Here is a 25956-nt window from a genome sequence, read left to right as displayed (position 1 = left end):
CAGGCGGGGTGTCCCAGCGCCGTGCCCGGGACAGGCATTTCTCAAAAGGAGGAAAAAAAAAAAAAAAAAAAAAGTAATTAAAGTCGCCGCTGCTGCGCGCGGTCCCACCCTCCCCACGGGCCGGCTCCTCTGGCTGACGGGAGGGGACAGAGGGAGACGGCCCTGCCGCGGAGACGCGTCACCTCCGGCACCGCCACCGCGCACTCGTTCGCTCGCCGCGGCAGCACAGACGGCGGCGGCTCCCCCTGTTCCGCGCACCCCTGCGCACCCCTGCGCACCATGGTCCCCGCAGCTCCCCGCCTCGTCCTCGGCCTTCTGGTGAGTGAGTGGGTGGGTGCGGAGCGGTCGGGTGGTGGTGCACAGCCGAGGCGCTTTTCTTCTGCGCTGTTATTTGCTTTTCCGCGGGTGCGCAGCGCAGAGGAGAAACTCTGGAGGAGTTGATCTGCGGCTCCTTATTCCCAACAAGCTTTCGCGAGGGGCGCGCTCGGGTACGGGCGCAGGAGCGGCCGGCAGCCCGTGTCCCGCGCAGGGGAGCGCGGTGGCTGCGCGGCCCTGGGGCGCATCTCTGGGTGCCGGAGCCGAGAGAGGTTGTGGGGGGGTGGTGGTTCAGAAAAGGAAGAGCACCAGTTGGTGGTTCGGTCAGCTTTCGGACCGGCGGTCGGGTGGATTTTGGAGTGTGCCGTGATGTTACGCGGTGGACACATGCTCTGGTCGTTGCTACTGTTTCTGGTTATTCAGAGGAAAATTTAAACAGCAGTTAATTTCATTTAAATCTCCCCCCGACGGCTGTCCCTTTTCCATGGGAAGCATTGTGCGTATGGTGTGGAGCGTCTTAAACTCCTCTGGAAGAGTTAGCTGTGTCTTGGACAATGTCAGCGATTTCCTTTACCTTCATTTTGCTGTGTTTGTACATAATTATTAGCTACAGAAAAGCCATTGTCGGGGAAAGTGGAGGAGTTATTTCTTTTTTTTTTTTTTTTCTTTTTTAGTGGATGAGTGAAAGTAATTTGTCTTCTGTTTCTTACCCCCTTTCTTCCCTATTGCGTTCACAAAAAGAGGGCTGATGGTCGTTTTAGCCTGACAGAAAAAAGCTCAGTAGTGCTGAAGCACTGAATTTATTATTTTTATATTAATTATATATGTACATTTTAATGAAAGTGTTACCATTCCAGACACTATGCATGCCTGCCTTTGCTAGGATATTAATAATGGAACCCGAAGAAACCCAAGCGAGTTTACTCATACATTTAATTAAACACACACACACACACACACACCAAAAAAAAAAAAAATAAAAAAAGAAATTCTCCTGTCAAGTAGGAAAAAACCAAAAACACCCAAACTCAAAATAACTGCTGAAGTGTCTTCTTTGTATGACGTGAAAGGACATCACAGCTTATTTTTGCCTGGTGTTTCCTTATATCGTTATATGTGCAAATAACCACCATTTACATTTAACTCCTCAATAGTTCTTCGTGCTGACATCAGACTGGCTTGGCATTACTATTTCAAACTTAGATGTCATTGATCCTTAAAATATCTTAGAACAATGTAGTAAGATGGTGTGATTTTAATAACTTAAAATTAATACAATGTCTGTCAGGAGAGAGTGTTTTATTAAGTATCTCTTAATAAGAAAAGTGTCTACTAATACATAAGCAAGGATGTTTAAATTGTTTTATAGACAACATTTTTTATGTCTCTGTATACATGTAAAAACACCGTGAAGAGCTTTTATTCATGTGGTGCAAACACAGCATGTAAATTGCTTTAATACAAGATCAAATTCCACATTTCAACTTAATTTTTTTAGCTGGTAATAGTTTTTCTGTAGGTTCCTAGCTCCTTGAAGATTTTAAAGTATTTTTGTTTAAATATTTTCTTAATAGGCATCACAAGTATTTTTCAGATTTTCCATTAGCTATTTGCTTTTTTATACCTTTAATCCTACAGGTATGTACAAAATAAAAATTACTTTCTTTTTGTTAGACTTTAATCCTTAAAAGGGTGAATACATTTAATTTCATTTCTCTCTTTCTTTTTTTTAATTGGCTATGTGAGTTTTGGATTACAATTTTAAACATCAGGATAGAAACGAGGCAAAGTCAGGACTAAATTGCTCTGTGCTGAGGAAAGTCTTTGTACCTCCATATGATACTTTTTATGAAAAGGACTGGTTATCTACTACTCATTTGAATTTTGAGGAGGACCCCATTTTGTAACTGGTTATATGGGAGTGGACTGCTGTGATACACAATGCTTTATTTATGTCATATCTAATTGCCGAAGCTAGATGTAATTAGTTTGTTGAGAATGTACTTTGAACATGTAAAGTGCTATGTAAGTGCAAGTGTCGTCATGTGGTTCTAATAAGACACTTGTCCCTTTAATGTTGAGCATCACCACAGTTCTGCTGAACTGGGTGTTGATGGATTGAACCTTAATATTCAGAGACAGATTTAAATTAGCCAAGAGTTTTGTTGAAGGGAGTGAATGGCAAAGCTGTATTTTATCTTTACATTACTAAAGTAATAGTGTAGGTCAAATCTTTAGTCAAAAGGAAATCCTGCTGTTCGTGTCGGTGCTGCAGTAATTTAGGAAAAAAACCACAAACCATGGACAGATCCAGGGGCTACAGTCAGATCTTGTTCTCAGTTTGGAATTTTACATGCTGTGCTGCCTAGTACCTGAATTTTTAGCTGAATTGTGCTTTCTGTGTTGTCTAACTGGCTTGTCTTAAACAAACCAAAGGTAGCTTCAATGAGTGACGATATTATTCAAAATACCATGTGATTTTTTTCTTTTTCCTGATTTCTAATTTGTTTTCTAGGTACTGAGTTTGTGCTGTGAAGCTTGCAAGAAAGTAATTTTTCATGTTCCTTCTGAACTAGAGGCTGACACATTAGTTGGCAGAGGTGAGAAACTATGAGATCCCTGTGTTAACAATACAACATTGCACCTTTGCTGGAGATGCTGTTAACAGTGAAAAAGACCTTCCGTTTTTTTTTTTTTGTTTTTTTTTTTTTAATGGAATGAATGGATGACTGGACAGCCAGTTAAACAGCTGGATCAGCCTTTTTATGAAGGATACGCCCTGCGTTTGTTACGGATTTGAACACTGGCACCGTGCATCCATTTGACTTTTGCGCAAGCAGCTATTGTCAGCTTTCACTATTTATTTTAAAACCAGATGTTTTCAAAATTCGGAGTCTAGGGCTTAGTACTGAAATAAGTGGCTTAATATTCCAAAACACGCCCATAACCCTCAGAGTCATACGAAGAAGTCATTTGGGTAATGGAAAATAAAAGAAGAGAAAACCCACACAACCAGTCACCCAGAAGCTGAAACATGAAACATGGCTGTGATTTCTCAGCAGTGCTGGGGCACTCAGGACACGCAGGGACAGGAGGAATCGTGCAGACCAGAAAACATCCCATTCCTTTTTCTTTTTTCAGACCAGTCTTTGAAAGGCGGCTTTTAAAGGTGTGGTGTAGGAGCTGCTATGCGGTTCTGTGCTGCCTGAGACTGAATTTGAGGATTCAGAGTTGCCCTGTGTGCGTTCTAGAACAACAGAGGAGTGTGTTCCAAATCTGAAATCCTACTCAGTGTTCCTATAGAAGGAACAAATAAAGTGGCTTAGTAGTTCCTCACAATACAAGTGCTCAGAAAATCTAGCTTTAAAAATGAAAATTAATTGACCTTACTGTTAAATTTTAAAATGAAAGGTTGCTACAGCTGTTTTAAATATTTAGTGTGTTCTCAGAGATGTTAGCATTTCCCTGTGTAAATAAACTTGATTTATATAAAAACAAAATTCCATGTTATTACAGTGCTATTAAAGAAATTGCAGAACATTGAACTTATTTTTTTCTTCAAACATTTAACAAAACCTTTATAGCTTGAATGACATTACTTAAACAGTTATTCAGAAAGCATGTTATATTTTGCAGTGACGCAAGGTCCATACCGTGACAATAAAATAAGTAAGAATTTTCCTGGTTGTTTTAAGATATTTTTATATTTCTGACTTGTGCATTGTATATGAGAGGCTGTAAAGAAAAAAAGATCCCACAAAGCTATGGCTAACTGAGCATAATGTTGACTCACATAACCACCAGAAACAAAATCTCCAGTCTGGTATTTTTGGAAATGCAGTGTTGTAATATGCAGCGGTATGAGACACTTTTAAGTGAGGCAATGATATTCTCTTTAATACTAAATTTTCATTGTACAAATTGACAAGAGAGAGTAGTGACTGCTGCAGTGCTGCAGAAAATCTAGGAAACGTTTAATTGAGCAGTTAAAAGAAAGTCTTAACAAGAGGAAGGAAGAAATTGCATTATATTTAAAGTTGTCCTTCCCATCAGTTCTTGTGTTCTTGAAAGAGAAGTGAAATTTAGTTTATTGAAAATATCATCTACATATATGGGGTAAAATTCTGAATCTACTCTGGGAATTTTGCAATCAGCTTTCATAGGGCAATGCCCTATCCACTGTGGTAACATGGAAGAAGTACTGAAGAGTTTTGATTTTGGGAACATTACACTGACACCTCTTGTACTCTGCAAGGGTCATTTGTCTAGAGTTTAGGTCCCTGGCCCTCATCTTTTTCAGGGTGTCAGGTCATTCTTGCTTAGTGCTGTGGTCCTACTGCAGGTCATTATGTTTACCCTGATTTTACAGAGTGATGAATTACTACCGATGAACCAAGTTTAGTGAAGTGTATTTAAGTTTATTTTAGCCACAAGTCATAGCAAATGCAGTAAAAAAAAACAAAAACAAAAAACTTGAGGAGTATGCTGAACTTACCTGGTACTTCTATAAACTGCATGGGTTTCTATCATGTACGTATTAAAAACCTGCCAATCATTTGTTCTAGAGTTAGTCTTTATCTCTCCCATCTGTCTGCCTCATAATTTAAAGGTCTTTGTCCTCCTAAGACTATTAAATCACATAGTACCAGTCACTGCTTTCCTCCTGAGGGCAAAACTTCCAGATGTACTGTCTCCATTGGGCATTTGCATTAATTCATCATCTTCACTGATTTTGTGGGGCATGGAGCACAAGGCAGATGTAATAGCTACTGATCCAATAATGAGCATGTCTACAATATTTTTTTTGCATTTAAATGTATTAGTTCATCTCTGATACTTCAATTATTTTACTAGTGTAATAATGTCTTGAAAGATATACATGATGCACCTGTGTCCTCTATGAAATGCTTATGAACACCAAAGAGGCAATTCACGTAGACTCTGTAAATTTGAGTGGACAAATGGGTTCTAGAGTCTGTATTTGTGATACTTAAATACAGAAAGAACAAATGTTTGGAGACTCCATGTGTCAGTAAATGTAATTTTTACTTAGGGAACATTGTTTTTGTTTTGTGAGGGATGTTATTTTTTCGGTGTTTGAGTTATTGTCTGAATGCTTTTTCTTACAGTTGATTTGAAGGAATGCCTTCCGTCTGCAGAGTTCATCAGTTCCACTGATGGGAACTTCAAAATTCTAGAGGATGGTTCTGTGTACACAACATCAACTATTTCTTTGTCTGCTGAGAGAAAGAATTTTACCATATTACTTAATGACATTCAAGAACATGTACAAAAGAAAATACATGTTAGCTTGGTAAAAGAAGAAAAAAAGGTGAGCCTCTAATATCAACCATACTTATTTAACATACTGTTTTACAGAGTACAGCTTCATGCTGGGTAGTTGTAGCTGAATTTTGGAATTCAAATAATCAGGCAAAGCACTCTGATGTAGAGTGTATTTTTATTGTTGATTACTCTGTTGCTTAAGTTAGCAGACGACCCTTCTGAAACAGGAACTAATAGCAAGGAACTTAATCAGGTATATCAAGAACCTTAAAAGCCATGTTTGAGGAATCAAAGCAGATTTTATGTGTGGAAACTATAATAAAACAAAAAACTCTTGGAATACTATCACAGGTATAATCAGAAATGGAGACCTTGGGAAAAAAAAAGGTCAGTGGGAAAACTGGAGCAGAGGGAAAAAAAGATGGTAATGCAGGACAGTAGTTAAGCAAAAATATACACAGTTAAGAATATAGCTGGCTATATTCTTACCTGCCTTTTTATCTTCTAGACCCAGACAGAGAGGACCAGGCATGCTAGAGATACAGTTCTCAAGCGAACCAAAAGAAGGTGGGGCCCTATTCCATCCGTTATGATAGAGAACTCACTGGGACCTTTTCCGCTACAAATTCAGCAGGTATATTTTATATGGATCCTAATTTTATGACACAAGGTAGTTTTGTATGTGACTTTTATAATAAGAGAGGAACAAAAGTGAGCTCTCATATTTCCTACTGATGCCATTCCTGCTACTATTCCTCTGTCTTGTTCTGTCCTGTTCATTGTGTATCTGTGATCTTGTAACTGAAATAACTTGGGGTCATAGTTATTGGGGTGAACTGGAGATGTGAAAGAGTTGTAAAAAGGAGAGTGACATACCATCAGAAGAGAGCTCTTTGGCCTGCAAATCAGTGGTGTGTAATAGAAAACAAACAAACAAAACAAACAACCCCATACAAAGCCTTGCCTAGAAAAAGCTTTTGTAGACACAGAGTGGGGGCAACCTTACCCACACATCTACATCCTTTCTGGAGCTCGAGGTATATTCCTCCACCACTGAAGACTGAATGTGGCCTATATTATTAGGAAAAGTACTTACTGTAAGAAAACATGTAGGCATGAAAGAGAAAAGCAAGAACTAAAGTTATCATAGATCCATCTAGCCCTCTCTAGATTAGAGAGTGGCTGGTAGCAGATGTGTAGAGACAAGTGTAATAACAGAGTCTGTGCAAAGCAATCATTCTTCTACTAATCTTACCTTCCTCACTTCTAGCATTCAGAAGGTAAAGCAAGTATTTGGGGAGGAGAGTGTTTATGAATAGGTAACTGCTGATATTACCTCCTTGGTGTTTGTAATGAGATGCAGAGAGGCTATCTGAATTGGCTTATCTCTGGACTGTAGTCTAGGTGGTCTCTTTCTTTCTGCTTTGCTTTTTCTTCTGCAGTTGCAAACCAAATTCTCAATGAGTGCACTAAAACCAAAATCTCTTGAACAGGGACAGAAATAATAAGCCATCTGTATCTGAATGTGCCTTGTATGTGCAGTATCCTAGAGAAAATAGATTTCAAAATAATTTTTTATGCACACCGTTATTTCTTTAATTGTTCCATAGTCCTAAACACTTCTGAGTTTGGATTAACTACCCCTTCTCATGCAAACACATTATAAAGGATGGCAGTTACATGGCAAGCTCTTCTCTTATCCTGTGAAGTTTAAGCTGCTAAAGAAGTAGATGAAGTTTGAGGTTTGTTTTTTCAAGAGTTTCTGCTTGTGCAAGATATAATCATGAAAAATTGAAAAATGTATTAGAATGATGCTGCTGTTTTTTCTTGAGCTTAAAAATGTGTTCCTTATAGGTCCAGTCAGACACAGCCCAGAACTACACCATTTATTATTCTGCAAGTGGACCTGGAATTGATCAAGATCCAAAGGGTTTGTTTTACATAGAAAGAGAAACTGGAAATATCTTTGCTACTCGTGCAGTAGACCGTGAACAATATCCAAGCTTTCAGGTACAGGCCTAAATTATGTAAATATAATTAGATCTTTTTATTTCTGTCATGCATGTATTTGAAAGCTGGATTACAGGAGAAACCAGGAGCAGACAAGATCTGGAATCAGCTGTCTGTTCTGAGTAATATCTTTGGTGGTGTAGAGATGAAATCAGTGACAAATAAAGAAATAGCTGATCATTTAGATCTTAAGAGGAGTTTCACTTTTCACTGCCTAGACTTTAGTTACACCATAAATGTAGTGAGCTAGAGGGTTTTCATCACGTTTAGGAAGAGTTTGAAGTTATCCCAGAGTTTTTCAGGGAAGGTTGAAAAGGTCTGCCTAAAACTAAAATCATGAGAAACTCCAGACAGGTTTGTTTTTTTTGGCCTTTCCTTCAAGCTGTTCAGCTTTGGTATGTTGTTAATAAGGTACACTGCTCTCTCTACTGGCTGAGAAGTGTAAGAAGACAGTTAGTAGAAACAGATTCTAAATAGTTAGGTAATTGGCAGTACCTTTTACTGCATTTTATTACATTATGTTGGAATGGGTACATAGTTTTGCTGTTGTTCTTGATTTTCTTTTAAATAGCAATATTTACATCTGGATTTTTGGTAAGGCTGAGATGGTCTCCTAGACACCTGGAAAAATGCATCCAAGAGACTTGGTAAAAGTGTTTGACAGAGTTAGGGGGAAAAAAAAAAAGTGATTCAAATACCTATAGTGTGAGGAATAGAAAGGGGAAAGACTGGGAAGCATTTTAAGGTTTTGTGTTGCTGTCCTCATAAGACACCAGTCACTTCTCCTTCCGTGTGGCTGAAGAGCCTAGTTTTGAGAAGAGCATACTTAGCATGCTGTATTTCATTTTATTGATTCCTCTATTGAACTAAAAGTGTAATAATACTTTGTGTTGCTTAAGCATGAAGCAAATTACTTAATTTATGTTTTACAGATCATTTGCTTTGCAACCACTCCTGATGGTTATTCACCAGAGGTACCACTTCTGCATACAATCAGGATAGAGGATGATAATGATAATGCTCCGTATTTTACACAAGACCTTTTTGAGTTTTCTGTCCCAGAAAATTCCAAACCTGGTAAGACTTATGAACTCAGTTACCACTACTCAGCTCAGTTACATACCAGTATGACTAGGCATAAGCTTGCCTTTTAATAAATTTCAGTAGGATTTCCTAATGAGTATTTGTTTACAGCAAAGGCTGGATTTGCAAAGAGCAACTGAAGATTTCTTAATGATTAGAAATTCCAAAATACCATCTCAATCATAGTGAAAAGTATTGTGTAAAAAAGTTCTTAAAAATTGAGATGATTTAGTGTTCCTAAAAATATGGAAGAGCTTCAGAACATTATTCTTATAGCTTTATCCAAAATCACCTATTTCCATAAAATGTTTTCATTGACAGAACGGCAGTTTCTAACAAATTAGATTCCTAAACAACTAAATCAGTGGTTTTCTAAGGTATAAAATGCCTTTGATTAAGCTTACAGTGTTTAAGCTGATAAACTAAGGGTAGGATTTTGCCTGGGGTGGCAGGGAGAAGGTCTTCTTTTTCTGCACATACTTGTAAAAGGCAGGGGTTTGAGCATTACTGCCTTCACGTATCTGTGTAAGAGAGGACAAAAGCAGGGATTAGGATGGACCCCAGAGAATAAGGAATGCCAAAGCCCTGGTTTGCCCTTCCTCGCTCATCTCGTAGGCTAGGAGCATCACCATGGGGAAAATCTAACTTGTTTCACAAAAAAAGGAAGCAAAGCATCTTCCCCTTTGCCCCCAAACACCAGTTGCATTTCTTTCTCTGAGCTGTTCTACTTCTTGCTGGGTGAGTTGCTGATTTAGAGTGAAGTTTCAAAACCACTTGGGCTATAGGGATGAAGGACAGCAGTGGTTCCTGAGAGGTGATAGTACAGCTCAAACTGTGTCAGAAGGTGCCGAAACTCCACCTCATCCCCGCCAGCGCCAGCAACTCCTCTTCAGCTGTGTTTGGGATGCTCAATTAGAAGTCACTGTCAAAACCACTGAAATCTAAACTTTTAGTATTTCTTTGTGTATACTTTGTGTATACTTGTGTATAGTATACTTTGTGACAGCTGCAATAATTACAGCTTTGTCTAAGAGGGAGAAATAATAGCCAGAGGATTAAAATAGACAATTTTACACTGCTACTGTATTTTCACTACTATTTACTGTGTTATCAATATTATGTTAATTTGGAGCTAAATGATTGAATAGCTATTTTCATGTATCTAAAGTAGAAGTGCCCATTCAAGTAATGTTTGATTATTTACATTTTTTCTGGAACTAAAAGTTGCTGTATTGTGTTCACAGGTATAATTGTTGGAAAAGTGACTGCAGAGGACAAAGATGAGCCTTATACTCTGCATACTGCTTTGAAGTACCGCATTGTGTCACAAAATCCACCAATACCCCCAGTGTTTTCTTTACATGGTGACACAGGTGTCATTTCTGTAGCATCACCGCAGCTGGATAGAGAGGTGATCTTTCCTGAAGCATCTTTACCTGTCATCTAGGGCACATAGCCTCTTAACTCTGAATTGCTGGCATGGAAATCACCAGATAAATAATTTCTGGTTTTATTTCCCTAAGGAGCTTCTGAAGCTTTGCAGTGTCCTGTAATTGGTGCAAAGAGTTTCTGCATAGATTACCATATTCTAGCTAATCTTGGCAGGGGCCCTTCATCTGCTCTCCTATTTGACCTATGGGTCACAAATCCTACAGATTTTTATTCTTTGTCTGTTCATGAATCCCATGAGCCACCTAATCAAGTTCCATTTGAGGTGCTTCTTGCTTCCTTACAGGAAAGATGAGCCAACTTTTCTGGAAGTAGTCTGTCATCCTGTACTCAACAGAAATATCTCCGATATCTGAAACCTAAACAGCAGTATAACATTTCCTAAAATTAAAGCACAAACCATTATTCTTATCAGTGACTGTGAGCATCCCCATGACTACTAAGGAAACAGTAACTACTGAGGGAAGGAAGAAAAGCTTCAAAAAGGAGTCCACTACCTATCTTTTAAAGATAAACTTACCAAGCTGAACAGAACATTTATATCCTTCACCTGAGAAACATAATGCTACTTCCAGGCATCCAGAATGGGAGTTACTGTCTTGATTTACAAACTCCCTCATTTTGTGTCCAGTTCCCCTATCCCTGGATTGTTTAGGTATTAATAAGGCTGAAAAAGCCTTCTGATGTTGTGAGTCAAGTCAGGGATTTAAGTGGGTTGCTTATCAGTGATTGCCTTGAAACTGATAAGGGCAGTGACTCCTGTGCCAGACCCTGGGGAAGGGCAGCTATTGCCTTGTCACCTATAGCCCTGACAAAGGCAGATGGCAGCACTGTTTTTGACCATCCTCACTGAAATAAGAGACACGCACTGACATGCAAAATATGTGTTTTCCAAAACTTCAAGCATTGGAAAATAAAGCTGGCATTGTGAGAAGCTTTATTTGATGCAGCATATGGTGTACACATTTACTAACAGGTGCTGAATTCGGTGTTGCTTAGCTGCTGAAAAATATTTTGCTTGTTTTCCCTTTGGAACTATAGGGGGAAAAGCCCCAAAGCTAGTTGCCCCATTTTGTAGGGAAGCATTGAATGTAGAGCAGAGTTGGGGAATGGGAATAAAATATGTAGTTCTACTCTTGTGTAACTATGTGGTTAAAAACAAAACAAAACAAAAACGAGTATGTCAAACTTCTGTATGGTTTTATTAATGTTTTTAGGTGGAATCTGGATACCTTTTGTTAATAGAAGCAAGAGATATGGCAGGTCAGCCTTTTGGTTTGTGCACTACAGGAACAGTTACTGTTAGAATTGAAGATACAAATGACAACGCACCGTCCTTTAGACAGACACAAGTAAGTCTTCATAAGTTAAGTGTCTGTAAAAAGGTAAAAAACAAACAAAAAAAGATGACTATTTTTAACCTCTTTCTGATTTCTTCATGGGCAGTCTCTCAAATATGAAGCCTGAGACAGTTAATACAAAAATAGACATTTGAGCATGCTCTGTTGCTTGTGCTGTTTGGTAATGAGACCTGTTGGTATATTAGATATTTTGAGTCATTTGCCTTGTGTCCATTGGGAGAGAGCTGACGTGACTCCCTCATTCACCTCTGCTGCAATGCATAGTCTTAGAAATCCCATAGTATAACCATTTTCAGGGAGGGGACACTCCTAAGCATTGTCATGATCTTGTTACCATTCACCAGCTTTTGGCTACTCTGTTTGCAAAATAAAGTGTTAGTGTCAGTGAGTAGATGCAAGGATTTTCACTGAGATTTTCAGTGCTTTTCCAACTTTTTTTTCTTCTACAGAAGTATTATTTAACCACTTCTGGTTCACTAATAACTCAGCCCTAAGGTTTTGCTTGTTGCAGCCATCTGAATTATTCAGGGCAGAGTATGTCTCAATAAGCATATATAGAGCTCAAATACTACAGGAGATTTTGTAATATGAAATTTATGAAAGATAATTCATTATCCATGAGGAATACATGTACCTTATCCTTTCCACTCACTACTGTAGAATATTGTTGGTAATATTAATTCAGATTCACTCTTATCTGTGCTTATTGAGCTTGTACAGAATAACACAGCTCTTTAAAAGGTTAAAGAATAAGAAAAATCCTTTCATCCTTTGCCATCTTCATAGACATGTATTTCACCCTTTTTGGATTTTCTTCAAATTCTCGTGTTTTGTTTGTTTATTTATTTATTTATTTATTTATTTAAGTTACCCCAATAGCTTTTCTAATGCTCAGTTTGATCATATTGTATGTGAATTAGCATCTATAGCTGATTTAACTGGGGGAAACTATGCTAATTTACCTTTCCTGGAAGAAGAATTCCAGACTTAATTAAATTGGTGATAGTTTGAGTGTACAAAGGAGCTGAGATTCCAACTGTGCTGGCAGGAAAGGTTTGTTCTTTCACTTAAGATGTGAGGGAGGAGTGGGGGAAATATGATAATGCGTGAAAACAAAATAAATGGTTACAGTAGCTTGGTAGATTGACTCTTTGGGTTTAAATAGTCATATTTAAATACAGTGTTCTTCAGTCCGGCATCATGGAACAGTATTCTCTGATTTAAATTTATTGTTTTTTTGCACACTCCAAGTATGAAGTACGAGTGGAGGAAAACAGAGTGAATGTAGAAATACTGAGAATCCCTGTTGTTGATCTCGATGAACCTCGTTCGCCTGCCTCAGCAGTAGTGTTTGAAATTATAAGAGGAAATGACGATCGGTCCTTTGAAATTACAACAGATAGAAACACAAATGAAGGAGTACTGTGTGTTGTTAAGGTAAGTAGAAATAGAACTGCTAGAGGAAAATTTGTGTGTCTTCAGGTGTTGCTTTTAAAACCAATAATCTAGAAGCCTGTCTTTTTTTTTCAAAGAATATCTGTAACTATCATGCGAATCATGCTTTCTTCCTGATCTGAACTCTCTTCTAGAGCAGATTGCATAATGCCAATGAGGCTCTTGTGATACATAACCTACAAAACTCACATTCCAGACTACTCTTCAGTTTTGTGTGTGCAGAATTCAAGGAATTCCCTTTGGTTTGTCATTCCAGAAGAACTTGAAGCTTTTGAAGTTGTTCAGAGTTAGGGATGTAACTGAGGAATGCGTCATGGCTGGCTTTTTAACAGAAACAGGAGTGTGTCACAGTGGGGGGAAGGGTGAGCACCTCCTCCAGTCTTGTTCTCTTCAGGAGTTGATTTAACTTACTGACTCAGCATAAAACTCTCCAGGTTTTATTTTGCAGGGTAGCGACTTCAGGTTTGCTTGTCTGAGGTGTGGGGGAATTCACATACACATGTGAGTTTCTGTTAGATTAGTTACTTGTTATATGCCATACTTTACAGACGTGAGGTAAAAACACCACTGTAGCTCTACTTCAGCATGTCCTTTTGCCTCTTCATGCCTCTTTTTCATTATCTGTTAAAACTGCAATAATAGGTAACTTCTAAGGAGCAGAGAAGATTAATGTTAAAATTTGAAGATGTAAATTGTAAGGGTAGATGTGCCAGTTCATTTTTTTGTTTTGTTTTTGTTTGTTTGGGTTTTTTTGTTGCTGGTAATCATTAGAGTTTTTTGTAAAGCTGTGTCCCTGGTATAGTAACCCAGTTGAAATTTCTAATATTTAGTATTATGCTGTGGTAGGCTAGAGAGTATTATGACTTTAGGATATAAATAGCTCTTTTAAAGGCATATGACAACATTGGAGAAGGTTTCAAAAGACTAAGTGATAGATACTTACCAACCCCACAAGTTCAGATGTGTTTGCCATAGGTGAAATCTTACTAGGAAATACATGTAGGTGCTAGTGGGAAGTGTGATTGACTTGTGCTGAAAAGAAAATAGTTGTAACAAAAAATAATGGCCAACTAGGTACAGACAGAGAAAATCCCCCACTACATGTAATTCTTATCTCAGTTCTATTAGTAATTGACTGTCAGAGTATTCACCTAAAATTTTACAGTGTTGCTGCTTACTTTATTAGGGATAGTTCCTCAGGTTCTTTTTTTTGACTTAGAACTTAACGTGGTTTTTGTTTTTTTTAATTATGTCCCTTTCTTGTGTCTCTACCTGGATGTTCTAGAAGGATAGTTGACTTCTTTTGTAAATAAATGTGGTACAGATGTATCTATTTAATAATTGAGCAGTGAAAACAATACCAAGTTTTGTATTATTTTGAAGAAAAAAACCCAACACCACACCTCTGTTACAGGGACTGGACTATGAAACCGCCAAGCAAAGGGTCCTGGTGATTGCAGTCAACAATGAGGCACCCTACATGCTGGTACCACATTCACAACAAGTTTCCCAGAGCACCAGCTCTGTTACTGTGCATGTCATGGATGTGGATGAGGGGCCGGTGTTTAAACCCTGTCTCTTACGCATAGACGTTAAAGAATGTGAAGACATTGGGACAAGTATTGGGAGATACGTAGCAGAAGATCCAGAGACGGGAAATAGTGAAGGCATATGGTATGAAACAACACTATCTGCTAGTTTTTTTGGAGTGAAGCATGGATGGGATGTGGGAAGAGGGAAATAGTTGTTGATTGTATATATATATGTGTGTGTGCACATGTGAGTGTATATGAATACATGTATCTATATATGTACATGTATGTATGTATACATGTGTATTTGACATCTTTAAACAAACAAATTATTCTTGACAGCTACCGGATAGCACCTGGCCAATGTAATTGGATCAGCATAGACGAAAAATCTGGTGAAGTCAGAACCATTAGAGTCTTGGACCGAGATGTAGCAGAAATGAGACAAGGTCAATGCAATATCACAGTCCTCGCAATAGACAGAAGTGAGTACTAAATGTTGTCAGTGTTCTTTGTGATCTATAACAAGATGTTTATGAGCAAGTTTTGTGTGGGCACAGGTATACTGTTTTAGACCATAGGCCTACGTAGTCCATTGTCTTGTCTTTGGAATAGCTCTGTCAAATGCTGAGGGAATTTTATGCAGCAGGGAAAGCATTTAAGAAATCAAGGCTCTTATTCTGAGTCATCCAGGTTCTGTGACTGGTCACACTATATGCTGCTCAGGTGACAAGCTCTTACAAATTGCTCTGATTGTAAAGGAAGGGTTGTACACTCAGATTCTCATTCTGAAACAGTTTTTTGTTCTGATTTAATGTGAACGATCATCTATTATTTTTGATTAATTTGGGTATATGTATTTATTGTAGGAAAAGACATAGTTTTGCCTCAACAACATGTGGCCAAGAAGATTTAATATGCCTTTCACTTCCCAAATACTAAATTTAGCAAATGGATTAACAAAGAAAAATGTTAGGCTTATAGATTACACTTTTAATTCCAAAATATGTCTTACATTAAAAAGGAAAAATGGTCTGTTTTTATAAATCCAATGGCAGGATTTAGTTTGAGCCCTTTGAGCAGACCTTTGGAAGGTGGTTTACAGCTAAAAATTCTGACTCCATCCAAATCTCGCATATTAAAATTAAATGTAAATAAAATGAATTTAAATTGTTTATCACTTAGTAAACATGATATGTTCATTTGCAGTCAGGTATCTCTAGAGAAATTTGAAAATTAGACTTGATGTAATTTCATTGGAATGCATATACAAGCATTTCCCATGCCTTTATTGGAAAAAATGTAATTCAGAGGGAGAGCTCATTCACTTCTTGCATGTAGACTTCAGTGACATAGTATGTGTCATTACTGAATCATGCTACTGCATGGTGACTCAGAGGGAAGAGGACAGAAAGAAGCCCACTGTTTCTGAAAGTGTTTGTGTTCCCAAGGGAAAGCATAATTTATTTTCTGCTTCCAGAAGTGGAAAGGCTGGAGACCTTCTGCTTTTGACTCTCAGTTTGGCTTAGCATCCTTTGCCCCTGATTTATGGGCTCTTTCTTCTCTTATCCTCCTGTTAGAACAGTATCTGTCTCTACACAGATACACATGCTCAACAAAATACAATGTCTGCACATGCAGAATATGGAGGTCTGGGAGCTGTTGATCCGTTCCACAGCCAGCCAAGCAAAGAGAAGCAGCCAAGAGAGACTGCGGGAAGCCCTTCTCTCTTTTTGGCTAAATCAGCAGCTGCTTTCCAACTTACTTCTAAACTTGGATACTACAGTTGATGATATTTCATTGTGAAAGTTTGGACTATAAAAAAAATGTGAATGTTAAAAGTAAGTGCTAAAAGGAGTTATTTTTGTCGCATAGATGGCAAAACAGGCACTGGAACAATTCAGGTTGTCATCCAGCCTGGGAACAAGAATTACCCACGAATCTTGAAAACTGACTATATAATGTGCAGGGACAGAAAACCCATCTGCCTTACTGCACAGGATGGTGACGCATCTCCTTACAGCGCGCCCTTCGTATATCGCATAACTGACCGTAACTTGGCTTCTTCGTGGAAAATAACTCGACACAACGGTATGTTGACTTCCTCCTCCTCACTTGACTGTTGGTTGCCAGAGGAGGCTTTGCCACCTCTGCCTTGGGTGGGCTATAAGGATAAATTAGATGAAAGTATGTTGGGAATTGGTATAGTTAGTGGGACTGACAAGGTAGCCTTGATGATCTCTAGTGGTTCCTCAGTTTCATTTCTCATACAGGAGATAAGAGTATGCCAGGAATAAAGGGCAACAGTTAAAGTATTCTTTACCTTGACCATCCTGGGTTTGAAACAGTTTGCAGAAGATAAGAAGGTGGCGTTGTTGGCATCACAAAGACAAAGAGAAGGATATGATATTCTGCCTTTTAAAGCCTGAACAAGAATCTGTCCTAGCATCATTGGGTCAGCAATCATGTGCTGTCTGAAATTATGATATAAAAAGATTAGCTGGAAAACAAGAACTGATGTAATACATTGCATCAAACCCTCTGGAAAAGGAAGTATGCACTCATAATTCATAAGAGTGAAATGGGTAGTACTCCAAAGAAAAATACAACTTTTCTTAGGCTGATATGGTCAAGGACTGGAAACTGAAACTTTACTTAAAATTGATTTGAAGCTGACTAAAAATATCCTGATTTTTTTTTTTTTTTTTTTTTTTTTTTTTCCTTAGTACTGCAATCAGCCAGCATGTTTTTGGTAAAGCTGAGCTGGGTGAAAGAAAACTTTACTATCTCCCTTAATATATGTTTACGTTATCTTTTATAATTTTGGTAGAAGTAGATAAATGATTATTACAATAGGAATAATTGTTTCATAAAGGTTGCTAATATAAAAAGTTACAGCTGATGGTGGTTTCCTAGTGGGTGCCAGATGATAGCAATAAGATCAGCAGGTACATTTGATACTGTGTTGTCATGAATTAGCCTGAAAAGAATCTGATTCCGAAGTGTTCCATCAAACGTTCACCAATGAAAGGCAGAAGACAGCAGTCTGAGAGCAAAGACATCTGAGAGTTTTAAGGTTTATATTGGGCAAATTAAAAAAACATTTTAGATGGCACATGCAGTTTCATATACCTCATCATGAAGCAACCATTATGTACATCAGTGTCTATCTTGTGCATATTTTCACCCTTTAATGGCCACTAATCATTGCCACTAAGCAGGGCAGCTAACTAAATGAATTTTACTTCCTACTGGATATAGATGTTCTCAGTGACTATAGCAATTTATAGCTCTTTCACTCTTTAGGTCTATTAAGTTTATGATTAATTATTCCAATCACACTGCTAGAAGTCCTTTTAGTAAATGTCAGTTCAGCTGATAGTTCTTTACTAGTAAGCCCAAATAGTGTAATTTCATATAATGAACCGAATCAACTTCAGAGTTTCAAATCACATGTTGTCAGAAGTATGTATAAGGTTTGCTTTTTCAGTTCTAACATTTAAAAGGTACTGATAGTATAAATCCTTCCAAGATGTAGTTTTTTGTCAACACATTTAAGCTAGCTTTAAACCAGCTAATGGGGGTCTGGTAGCAGTATAGCTGTGAAGGAAGGGAAGATGGTGATTACAGTTACATTTATGACAGCAGAGTTTCAGGTATTGTTAACACTAGATCTGTTTTTGTCTTTTTTTACAGATAATTCTGTGTATCTTTCACCAAAGGGTGATATTCCATTTGGAATATATGATATTCCTGTAAGTGTGACTGATAATGGAGGAAAGGTAGGAGAGACCCATGTAAAAGTTAACTACTGCGATTGCATGACTCCAACTGAATGCAATGGTAGTACCCGAGAGCTTCGTGAAGGAAGCGTTACTCTTGGCATATGGGCCATCCTTGCAATGATCTTAGGATCACTGTTGCTGCTGTGTAAGTAGACTTGTTTTTTACCATAAAATGCAAACCACCTAATTTTAAAATTGAGAGGACCTGATTAAAACTTGATTCAAATGTTTCTTTTTTTATTCAAGCACTTGCGTAGCCCTCATGTATCTGCTCTGTTTGTATCAGTGTCACAGGCTTCTTGCTCTCATCTTGTCCTGTAGTTACTGTGTGTGGATTTTTGTTTATTCTTTTAAGTATCTTTTATGTGAGATGTTCTGTGTGTTCATGTTAGCAAGGCCAAAAAAGCTGCATTCAGCACTTGAACGGAAAGAAGATAGGATTTGTAGTGCTTATCAGATCTCATCTTGAGGTGAGGATAGCAAAAGTTTTTTGTGAGGTTAGTGCTGGTTTTAGGATGCACGTTTTTGTTTGTGGGAATGCTGACATCAGTTTCCTAGAGCTTTTTGTGGCCTTTCTTATGTCATGGGTTAAAACATGGACTGAGACACAGGATTTCACAAGGGATTTTATAAGAGCCGGCATGATGTTGAAGGACAGGTTGGAGACTTCCACAACAAACCAAAGCCTTGAATACATGTTGTACTGGAGTTGCCCAAAGACTAAACAGATTCTTAGCAGCTTAATATTGCTGTTAACCAGTGAGGTGGTGACAGTGATATGTAATAGCAAAGTCAGATCATTTTTTTTACCAGAATCAGACATAGTCTGACTAATTACCAGAGGATATACTACAGCAATAAATCCTTCAGAGTTTGTTTTTGTTTTTCTTTTTTTTTCTTTCTTTTCAATTTTATCTGGAATGATCAACCTATCTTGCCCCTGTTCAGTCTCAGCTAACTGTTCTTATTCAGGCAGATAGAACACTGGGACCTGCACATGTTCTGAAGATTAGATAGAGCCATGTTTTATATAAGCAGCACAGGTACCTAAGTTTGTGATGCAGCCTGGAGGTGGAACATTCAAATGTGGGGACTGTGGAACATTCAAATGTGGGGACTGTGTGAAATGTCAGCTACCTTTTTGTCACTGCCTCTTTGAGTGCACCCCTTCCAGATAGAGCCACTATTTTATTGTGGCTAGGTTTTAGTGTGTGTATCCTCTGCTCAGTGCTGTCATTGACGTCTTCTTCCCATCTGCCAGTGACCTGCTGGAACCACTGATGCAGATCTGTCTGACAGCTGATAGCTGCAGAAGCTAAATAAACTTGAAAGTGGCTCTTGGCCAATTTCCACAGAAGTTTTATGTTCAGAGATCAGATTGCTCAGTGGGCAGTTAGGCAGAACTGTTCTGTTCCTCCTGGGCTTCTTTATTTTTAAGCTGTCAACTTGAAAAGAGAAGGAAAGAGTGGTTCTCTGAATGAAATGTTTAGTCCTTTGTTTAGGAGAGGTATTAGTTGCTCATGATTCTTTTATACAAAGTCATTTCTGGCTGAGTCTCCATGACAACATGAAGTAGTATTGTAGGAGGAATAAGCTGAATACAAGGAATTAAATAAGATTGTGCTGTAACATAATGCTTGAAATCCTCTAGGGTTCTGCTGACCTTTTCTGGGAAACAGAAGTTTCTGGTATTGGGACCTTTAGCTTGCATATTAGTTCCTTATGATATAATTTGATGTCTGCATATTCATAGATGAAAAATGTCTTATGCTTACAACAACGTTGTACATAAGACATGATTTTTCATGTGGATTTGGTGTAATCTTTTTTTTTTACTGTGAAATTTTGCAGTCACAGTGTTTTCGTAAAGGATGCTTGCATTTCTTTCAGGGAAACCAAGATGAATTTTAGAAGAATGAATTAGTTCAACAGTTTAGTGAAAACTCCAAATACTGTTTGAAAAAAATGTACATATGTACAGTTTGAGTATGGGCATTTTTGGAAAAAAATTATTTTTTTAAACCATATTTGATGCTTGGGCGTTTAAAAAAGCTAATACAACAAGAGTAGTTATCCAATAGAAGTAGATACCATTATGAGGTAATAGTATCTTCCTCACTGATTTCCTTTCCATAGTAATCCTGATCACAATTTGTGGCTGCTGTGGCACTGGGGTAATGCACAGGCATGTGACTGATGATTGTGCCAATCACAATTTAATAATTTCGAATACAGAAGCTCCAGGAGAAGAAGTGATGGTAAGTCACCTGTTTACTTCAATATAGAAGCATGTAATTAAGATATCCATACCATTTTAGTCTGAAAACGGGACCCTCTGCAAGTAAGTGATTTAGTAAAGGGAATAAGCAATAAATGCACATATTGTTGGATATGCTTTGCTATTTAACAAGAATTTGAAAATTAGTATTTTAGGCACAGTTGATAGTACCATATATATTTAAACATATCCTGTAGTTATTAGCCCAGCTGCTTATGGTTTTTCCAGACTTCAACTGTTTGGTTGGAACATTCAGATGACTATTTTAGTCATGTCAGTCATTTTCAACAATGAGATCAGATGGAAATTTACCATTTTGTCTATGTTGAATGTATGTTTGTGGAAAAATGTTATTGCTTTTCCTTGGAGAAGGATTTTTAAATTTAGCAGATAGCTGTTGTAAAATCAGGTGCAATTTCTGCCCTTCCCCTGAAAAAAGACCCCAAATACAGTTGATTTTTTGAGCCAGTGGAAAAAATTGATTAGTCCATGTTTGTGAAAGATGTAATTGCTTTTGGCATCTAAACTTTAAGATTCAGTCTACCATGATCATATTCTAGCCTGAGACTGCATTTATACACAAAGACTAAGCACTTCAGACTCTTCTTCTCTACCCTCCACCCTCTGACTTTGCCCTCTGCAAGAAAAGGAGATTAGTTTAAAGCCCATTGAGTTTACTTCACCTTGAAAACCAAGAAGTCCTAATGGTGACAAGTGTTAAATTTCTTGTTGTCTATGAATCGTAATGCAGTGCTGTTAAAAACTGATAATGTAGTTTTTCATTTGTGATCCCATACTAGTTTTTCCATATTTCACACGGTATGAAGACTTAATGTGTGAAGAAACAGAATGAAACTGATGCATATGACCATATACCACACCTAATGGGTTACAGGTTGTTGACTTTGAACACCACGTTATTTTTACATGACAATTTTAGAAACTAGTATATGGATTATAGTACAGCTTTCATTGGGATAAAGATTCAGTTTTTGTATCTCATATCATATATAAAGGCAGATTTTCCTCTCCCGCTTGTCATAGTATCCTTTCCAAAGACCACTTATTGATCTTTTTACACTAATTACTAAGAATAGGTTTTTGTTCAAGATATCACAGTACAAAGCTGGAGGCTTTCTAGTTTTCAGTATCAACATCTCCTGATTGCTGTTTCATCTTTTGAATTAAAAAAAAAAATGGGGGGGAGGGGGGGCGGTGCAGGGAGAAACAAAGAAAAATAATGGTATCCCCACATTTTTTTTCTTTTTAGGATCATAATATAATTCCTCTACAAACTACAACTGATCAAGGAGGATATGGAATAAAAACAGGAGATCAGCAAACATTTGAATCAGTAAAAGGAAGAGGGCATACCTTGGAATCGGTCAAAGGAGGCGGACATCAGACTCTGGGATCAGTTAAAGAAGGAGGAGGACAGACTGTGATGGATACGTGTAGATACTCCTACTCAGAATGGCATAATTTCACACATCCTCGTTTAGGTGAAGTAAGTATTCTGAAACTTTTTTTTTTTTTTTGAGTGTAGGTTGTGGTCAGTACATACAGACTTTTGAAGGAAGACATGTTTGTGCTAGAAAGGTGGCTTTCTGTTTTTGGTTTTGTTTATCCTCTCCTTTGCTCCCCTGCATCCCCTTTGGAATAATGCCCTTTCAGAAAGTCACACTTCACATATTTAGACATCAGTGTAAATCACTTTTCTTGGCTTAAACTATAGACAGTATGCTATTTTTCATGTAGAATATTTACTTCTTTAGAATAATTACTCAAGCTTTTTTGATATTTTTCTGAGAAAATTTTTCTGTTTGCTTTTATCCTAACTGCTTGCTTTGTACTAATTTAAACCTGATACTTAGCAATGGTGCGGGAGAGAATGTACAGCATTAGAAATGTAGTTGCTCCATGCTTTGGAGATCAAAAACTCTCACTAGTTGCCTGACTAGTTATGTGTAAATCAGACTTTTAATACTGAGTGAATTTTAGTTGCTTGACAGGTTATTTAAACAGGCTCTTCCTCTTTTATTGTTACCTACATGGTTAATAGAAATGATTTCTTTATTAAATACTTATATTTTGTAGTCTTAATGATATAGACCAATCATGTGCATTTTTTGTATATAGGAATCCATTAGAGGACACACTCTGATTAAAAATTAATCAATGAAAGGTAAATCAAAAGAAATTATTTTTATGCAATATGTTTAGGATAATCAATTTAAGAAAATAATACGGTGTGTTCTGTTCCTATGCAGAAGGTGCACCTATGCAGACAGGATGAAGAACAGAAGCATTCTGAAGATTATCTTCTTTCGTATCACTATGAAGGAAAAGGATCCTTGGCTGGCTCTGTAGGCTGCTGCAGTGATCAGCATGAAGAAGAGGCACTTGACTTCTTAGATCAGCTGGAACCCAAGTTTAGGACATTAGCAGAAGCATGCGTAAAAAGATAAATGTGCCTTTCACAGTGCTGAAAAAAGACCTGTAAATAAGTGGCTGTCATACTTTTGTGATATTAGGTATTTTGGAATAGAGGGAGAGAGAAGTTTATCAAAAATAGTATAGGCTGATGAGAGTGTAAGTAATTCTTACTTAAAATTTACAACTATTTTTTTATCTCTGCTAGACACATTCCATCAAAAATAAGGGATTCAAAATGATTTTTCTTTAGACTATGTTAATTTAGTGAAGCTAGTTTCTACTTAGATTACCTTTCCTATTCTTTGTGATTACTCAAAATGCAAAACTTGGTGTTGCCCTTTTAATTAATTATTCAGCTTCAAAATTTTATTGTATTTGGCTTTGGAGAAGGAAAGCTTTTTAACTCACTGTTTCTTTGTTTTCTTTTAATGCTGTAGAAATAAACCAAAAAACATTACTGGTGGATATCAAATACCTTGTTAATTTTTAACTTAAATGAATTGAAATACAAAACACTTCTTCATTTTTCACATTAAAAATACTGATGAATACATTAGAAAATTTTATATTTTGATTGAAAATTAAATATATATATATATTGTATATATGTAAAATAATATTCAAAAATATATTTTTCTCCTAATGGGTTACCACCCATCACACTTGCTATCCTAAGGGATTATGGCGTCACCACATAGGGTATCAGCATTGTATGCGAGTATATATTTTTCTTTTAAGGAAATAAAAGATTTAAAACAAAATCAGGAAATGGGGTGACTATTGTAATTCTAATGAGTGCAAGACAAATCTCATGTTTACTTCACATAAGTTTGTACCTCAGTTTCTTGTGAGTTTTAACACAGTATCATTGCAGAAATGATGAGCATTGCCAAGAGTTTTGTTCAGTGTAGCTACCACTACCTTTTTTACTTGCCTTGTTACCAACTTCATTAAAATGTTTCTTTCTGTAAGTAGAACTTCACAGAAAATACAACTCAAATGGACTGAGCATACACTGCATTAATAATGTGTTTTAAAAATAGCTTTATTTGAGATGCAAAATTACACAGGGTTAGACTATTTTGAGTGTTTATGTGGTGGACGTAGAGGTATGCATTTACACAGATCTCTGGCAGAAATCATCTGAATCCCATTTGTTATTTTACTAGATTAAGCATACATATACACTATATATATATGAAAGTCTGAAATACCTTTGACAGATGACAGTAGTGAGACCTGAGTACTGCCATAAGCTATTTCTGGAATTCAGCCTCTGCTTCCCAGGTTTCCTGTGTTTTTAATATTTGCACTTCTGGTTAAACAGCCTGTCCTCTGCAATCTGGGAATTCTCTTGTGCCTTAAAAGAATTTTCTTCCTGCCTATCAGAAAGAGAAACTTGTGCAATTACTTATTTCTGTTGTTATAATTCTGGTTTTATGAGTTGCTTTGTAAACATATGATTTATGGAGATATTTTTAAAAATTTACTATAGCTAATGATCTGTAAAAGGAACTATTAGTAACAACAAAAAGTCGCGCTGCTCTAAATTTCAGTGTGCATCTGCTGCTGACTTCCAGTGGTTGTGGTTCATTCCACACAGGTTATGGTCAGTGAAAACCCATAACAGTATAAAAACTTACCCAAGTTATAAAATAGTACTTTTGAAACCTTCTATTTCACACTGTAAATGGGCTTCAGACTATTTCTGATAAGAACTAGTTGTGGCTAATAACTTTGTGGACCAATGTTATATATATTCCATCATTTGAAAGTGGTGATGAATTCATCCAGAACTGGATACACTGACAGTGGTAAGAGCAACAGTCACCAGCAGCAAAACACCAGATGAGAACCAAGATGTTATAAACTTACTTGATCTTAAAAATGCATGCTAACAGTACTCATCTGGACACTACTCTTCTTTATCACTAACTAACGTGAATGAGTTTTGCTGCACAAGGGAAGGCACATCTGGGGCTGATGTGGGCAGGATGGCTCAGCTGATGACAGTGGGGCTGTGCTGACTTTATGCCAAGTGAAGATCTGTCCCCAGTGATGTCCTTACTACTTTGTGTCTTTCATCTTTATCTTCAGTTATTTGCTATACACTTTTTAAGGTAGTGTTAATGTCTTCCCCTCCCTCCTTTTAGTGTTTGGTGTTTTCTTTTGGTTTTTAAATTATATAAAAATCCTATAGCTCGGAAGGACCTAGGATAAATAACAGAATGCACTCTTGAAAATTACTTGGGGGATGGCATAGACAAATCTCTGCAAATATGTTTTCTTTCCTCATGAAATACAATACTAGTACTGTTCTAAAAGAATAGACCAAATGTGTATGAGTTTTAATTGATGTTGGCTCTTTTAAGTAGATGGTTGTCCCCTTTCCACTCTGGAGTTAAAATAATAACTTATTGAAACCAAAATAATGTTTTCTAGTCTAATTTACCTTAAAAATGTTTTTATTTTTTCTTTTACATTTCAACAAACATAGATAATTGGTTATGTGCATTTTTTGTCCATTTTCAAACAAAGCACAAATTTGCAAGCACTTCTACTTGTTTGTGTCTTTTAAAAATCAAAGTTGTGAACTGAACCAGCTATTTCTGTAAAACCAAGAGTAGAAGGGTAATTGAGGTGCTTTAAAAAATGAACTGTAAGTCATTATTTTCATTGTATCCTCTAATCTGAATGAAAATTTTGTATAAAGCATTAAGGTTTACAAATATAAGTACCAAATAACATTTGGTGAAGCCTAAAAATGAAATATTTCAAAATGTATAATTCACTTGTTGTTACTGTTTCAAATCACTTTAAAAATTGTGAAGATTTGTTCTTCTCAACTAGATAATTTGCAAACTATCTAGTTGTGTCAACATTATCTTAACATCATGTTTTAGGTTTTTTTTGTACAACAGTGAGTGATAAATTTTTTTTCCAAATAAAAGGATCTTCTACAAAAA

The 25956-nt window shown here is 37.1% G+C and overlaps 1 protein-coding gene across 2 annotated transcripts; it reads left to right on the top strand.

Annotated features, from left to right (window-relative positions):
- The first annotated feature begins 73 nt into the window (after positions 1-73).
- On the top strand, positions 74-25956 carry DSC1 (desmocollin 1). 2 transcript variants are annotated; one of them, XM_065053401.1, is made up of 17 exons: positions 74-318; positions 2831-2915; positions 5445-5647; positions 6110-6235; positions 7456-7611; positions 8544-8688; positions 9939-10105; positions 11361-11495; positions 12756-12941; positions 14374-14633; positions 14834-14976; positions 16367-16582; positions 18188-18421; positions 20413-20534; positions 21825-22061; positions 22694-22739; positions 22825-25956. In XM_065053401.1, exons 1-16 carry the CDS (start codon positions 280-282, stop codon positions 22727-22729), a joined length of 2490 nt encoding a protein of 829 aa, XP_064909473.1. In that variant the 5' UTR covers positions 74-279; the 3' UTR covers positions 22730-22739; positions 22825-25956. The 2 variants fall into 2 exon arrangements, with proteins under 2 accessions (XP_064909473.1, XP_064909472.1); XM_065053400.1 differs by lacking the exon at positions 22694-22739.

The sequence above is a fragment of the Columba livia genome, chromosome 2 (genome assembly GCF_036013475.1).
Source record: "Columba livia isolate bColLiv1 breed racing homer chromosome 2, bColLiv1.pat.W.v2, whole genome shotgun sequence".
In the NCBI taxonomy this organism is placed as follows: Eukaryota; Metazoa; Chordata; class Aves; order Columbiformes; family Columbidae; genus Columba; species Columba livia.
The sequence above is the reverse complement of the archived record's forward strand: the minus strand, read 5'-3'. Positions and strand labels throughout refer to the sequence as shown.

Excerpts from the sequence above, each read along its gene's own strand:
- DSC1 (XM_065053400.1), top strand. The coding sequence starts at position 280 with ATGGTCCCCGCAGCTCCCCGCCTCGTCCTCGGCCTTCTG. Across the intron at positions 7,612-8,543 it reads AACAATATCCAAGCTTTCAG|ATCATTTGCTTTGCAACCAC; the intron begins GTACAGGCCTAA and ends TATGTTTTACAG. Across the intron at positions 16,583-18,187 it reads GAAAATAACTCGACACAACG|ATAATTCTGTGTATCTTTCA; the intron begins GTATGTTGACTT and ends CTTTTTTTACAG.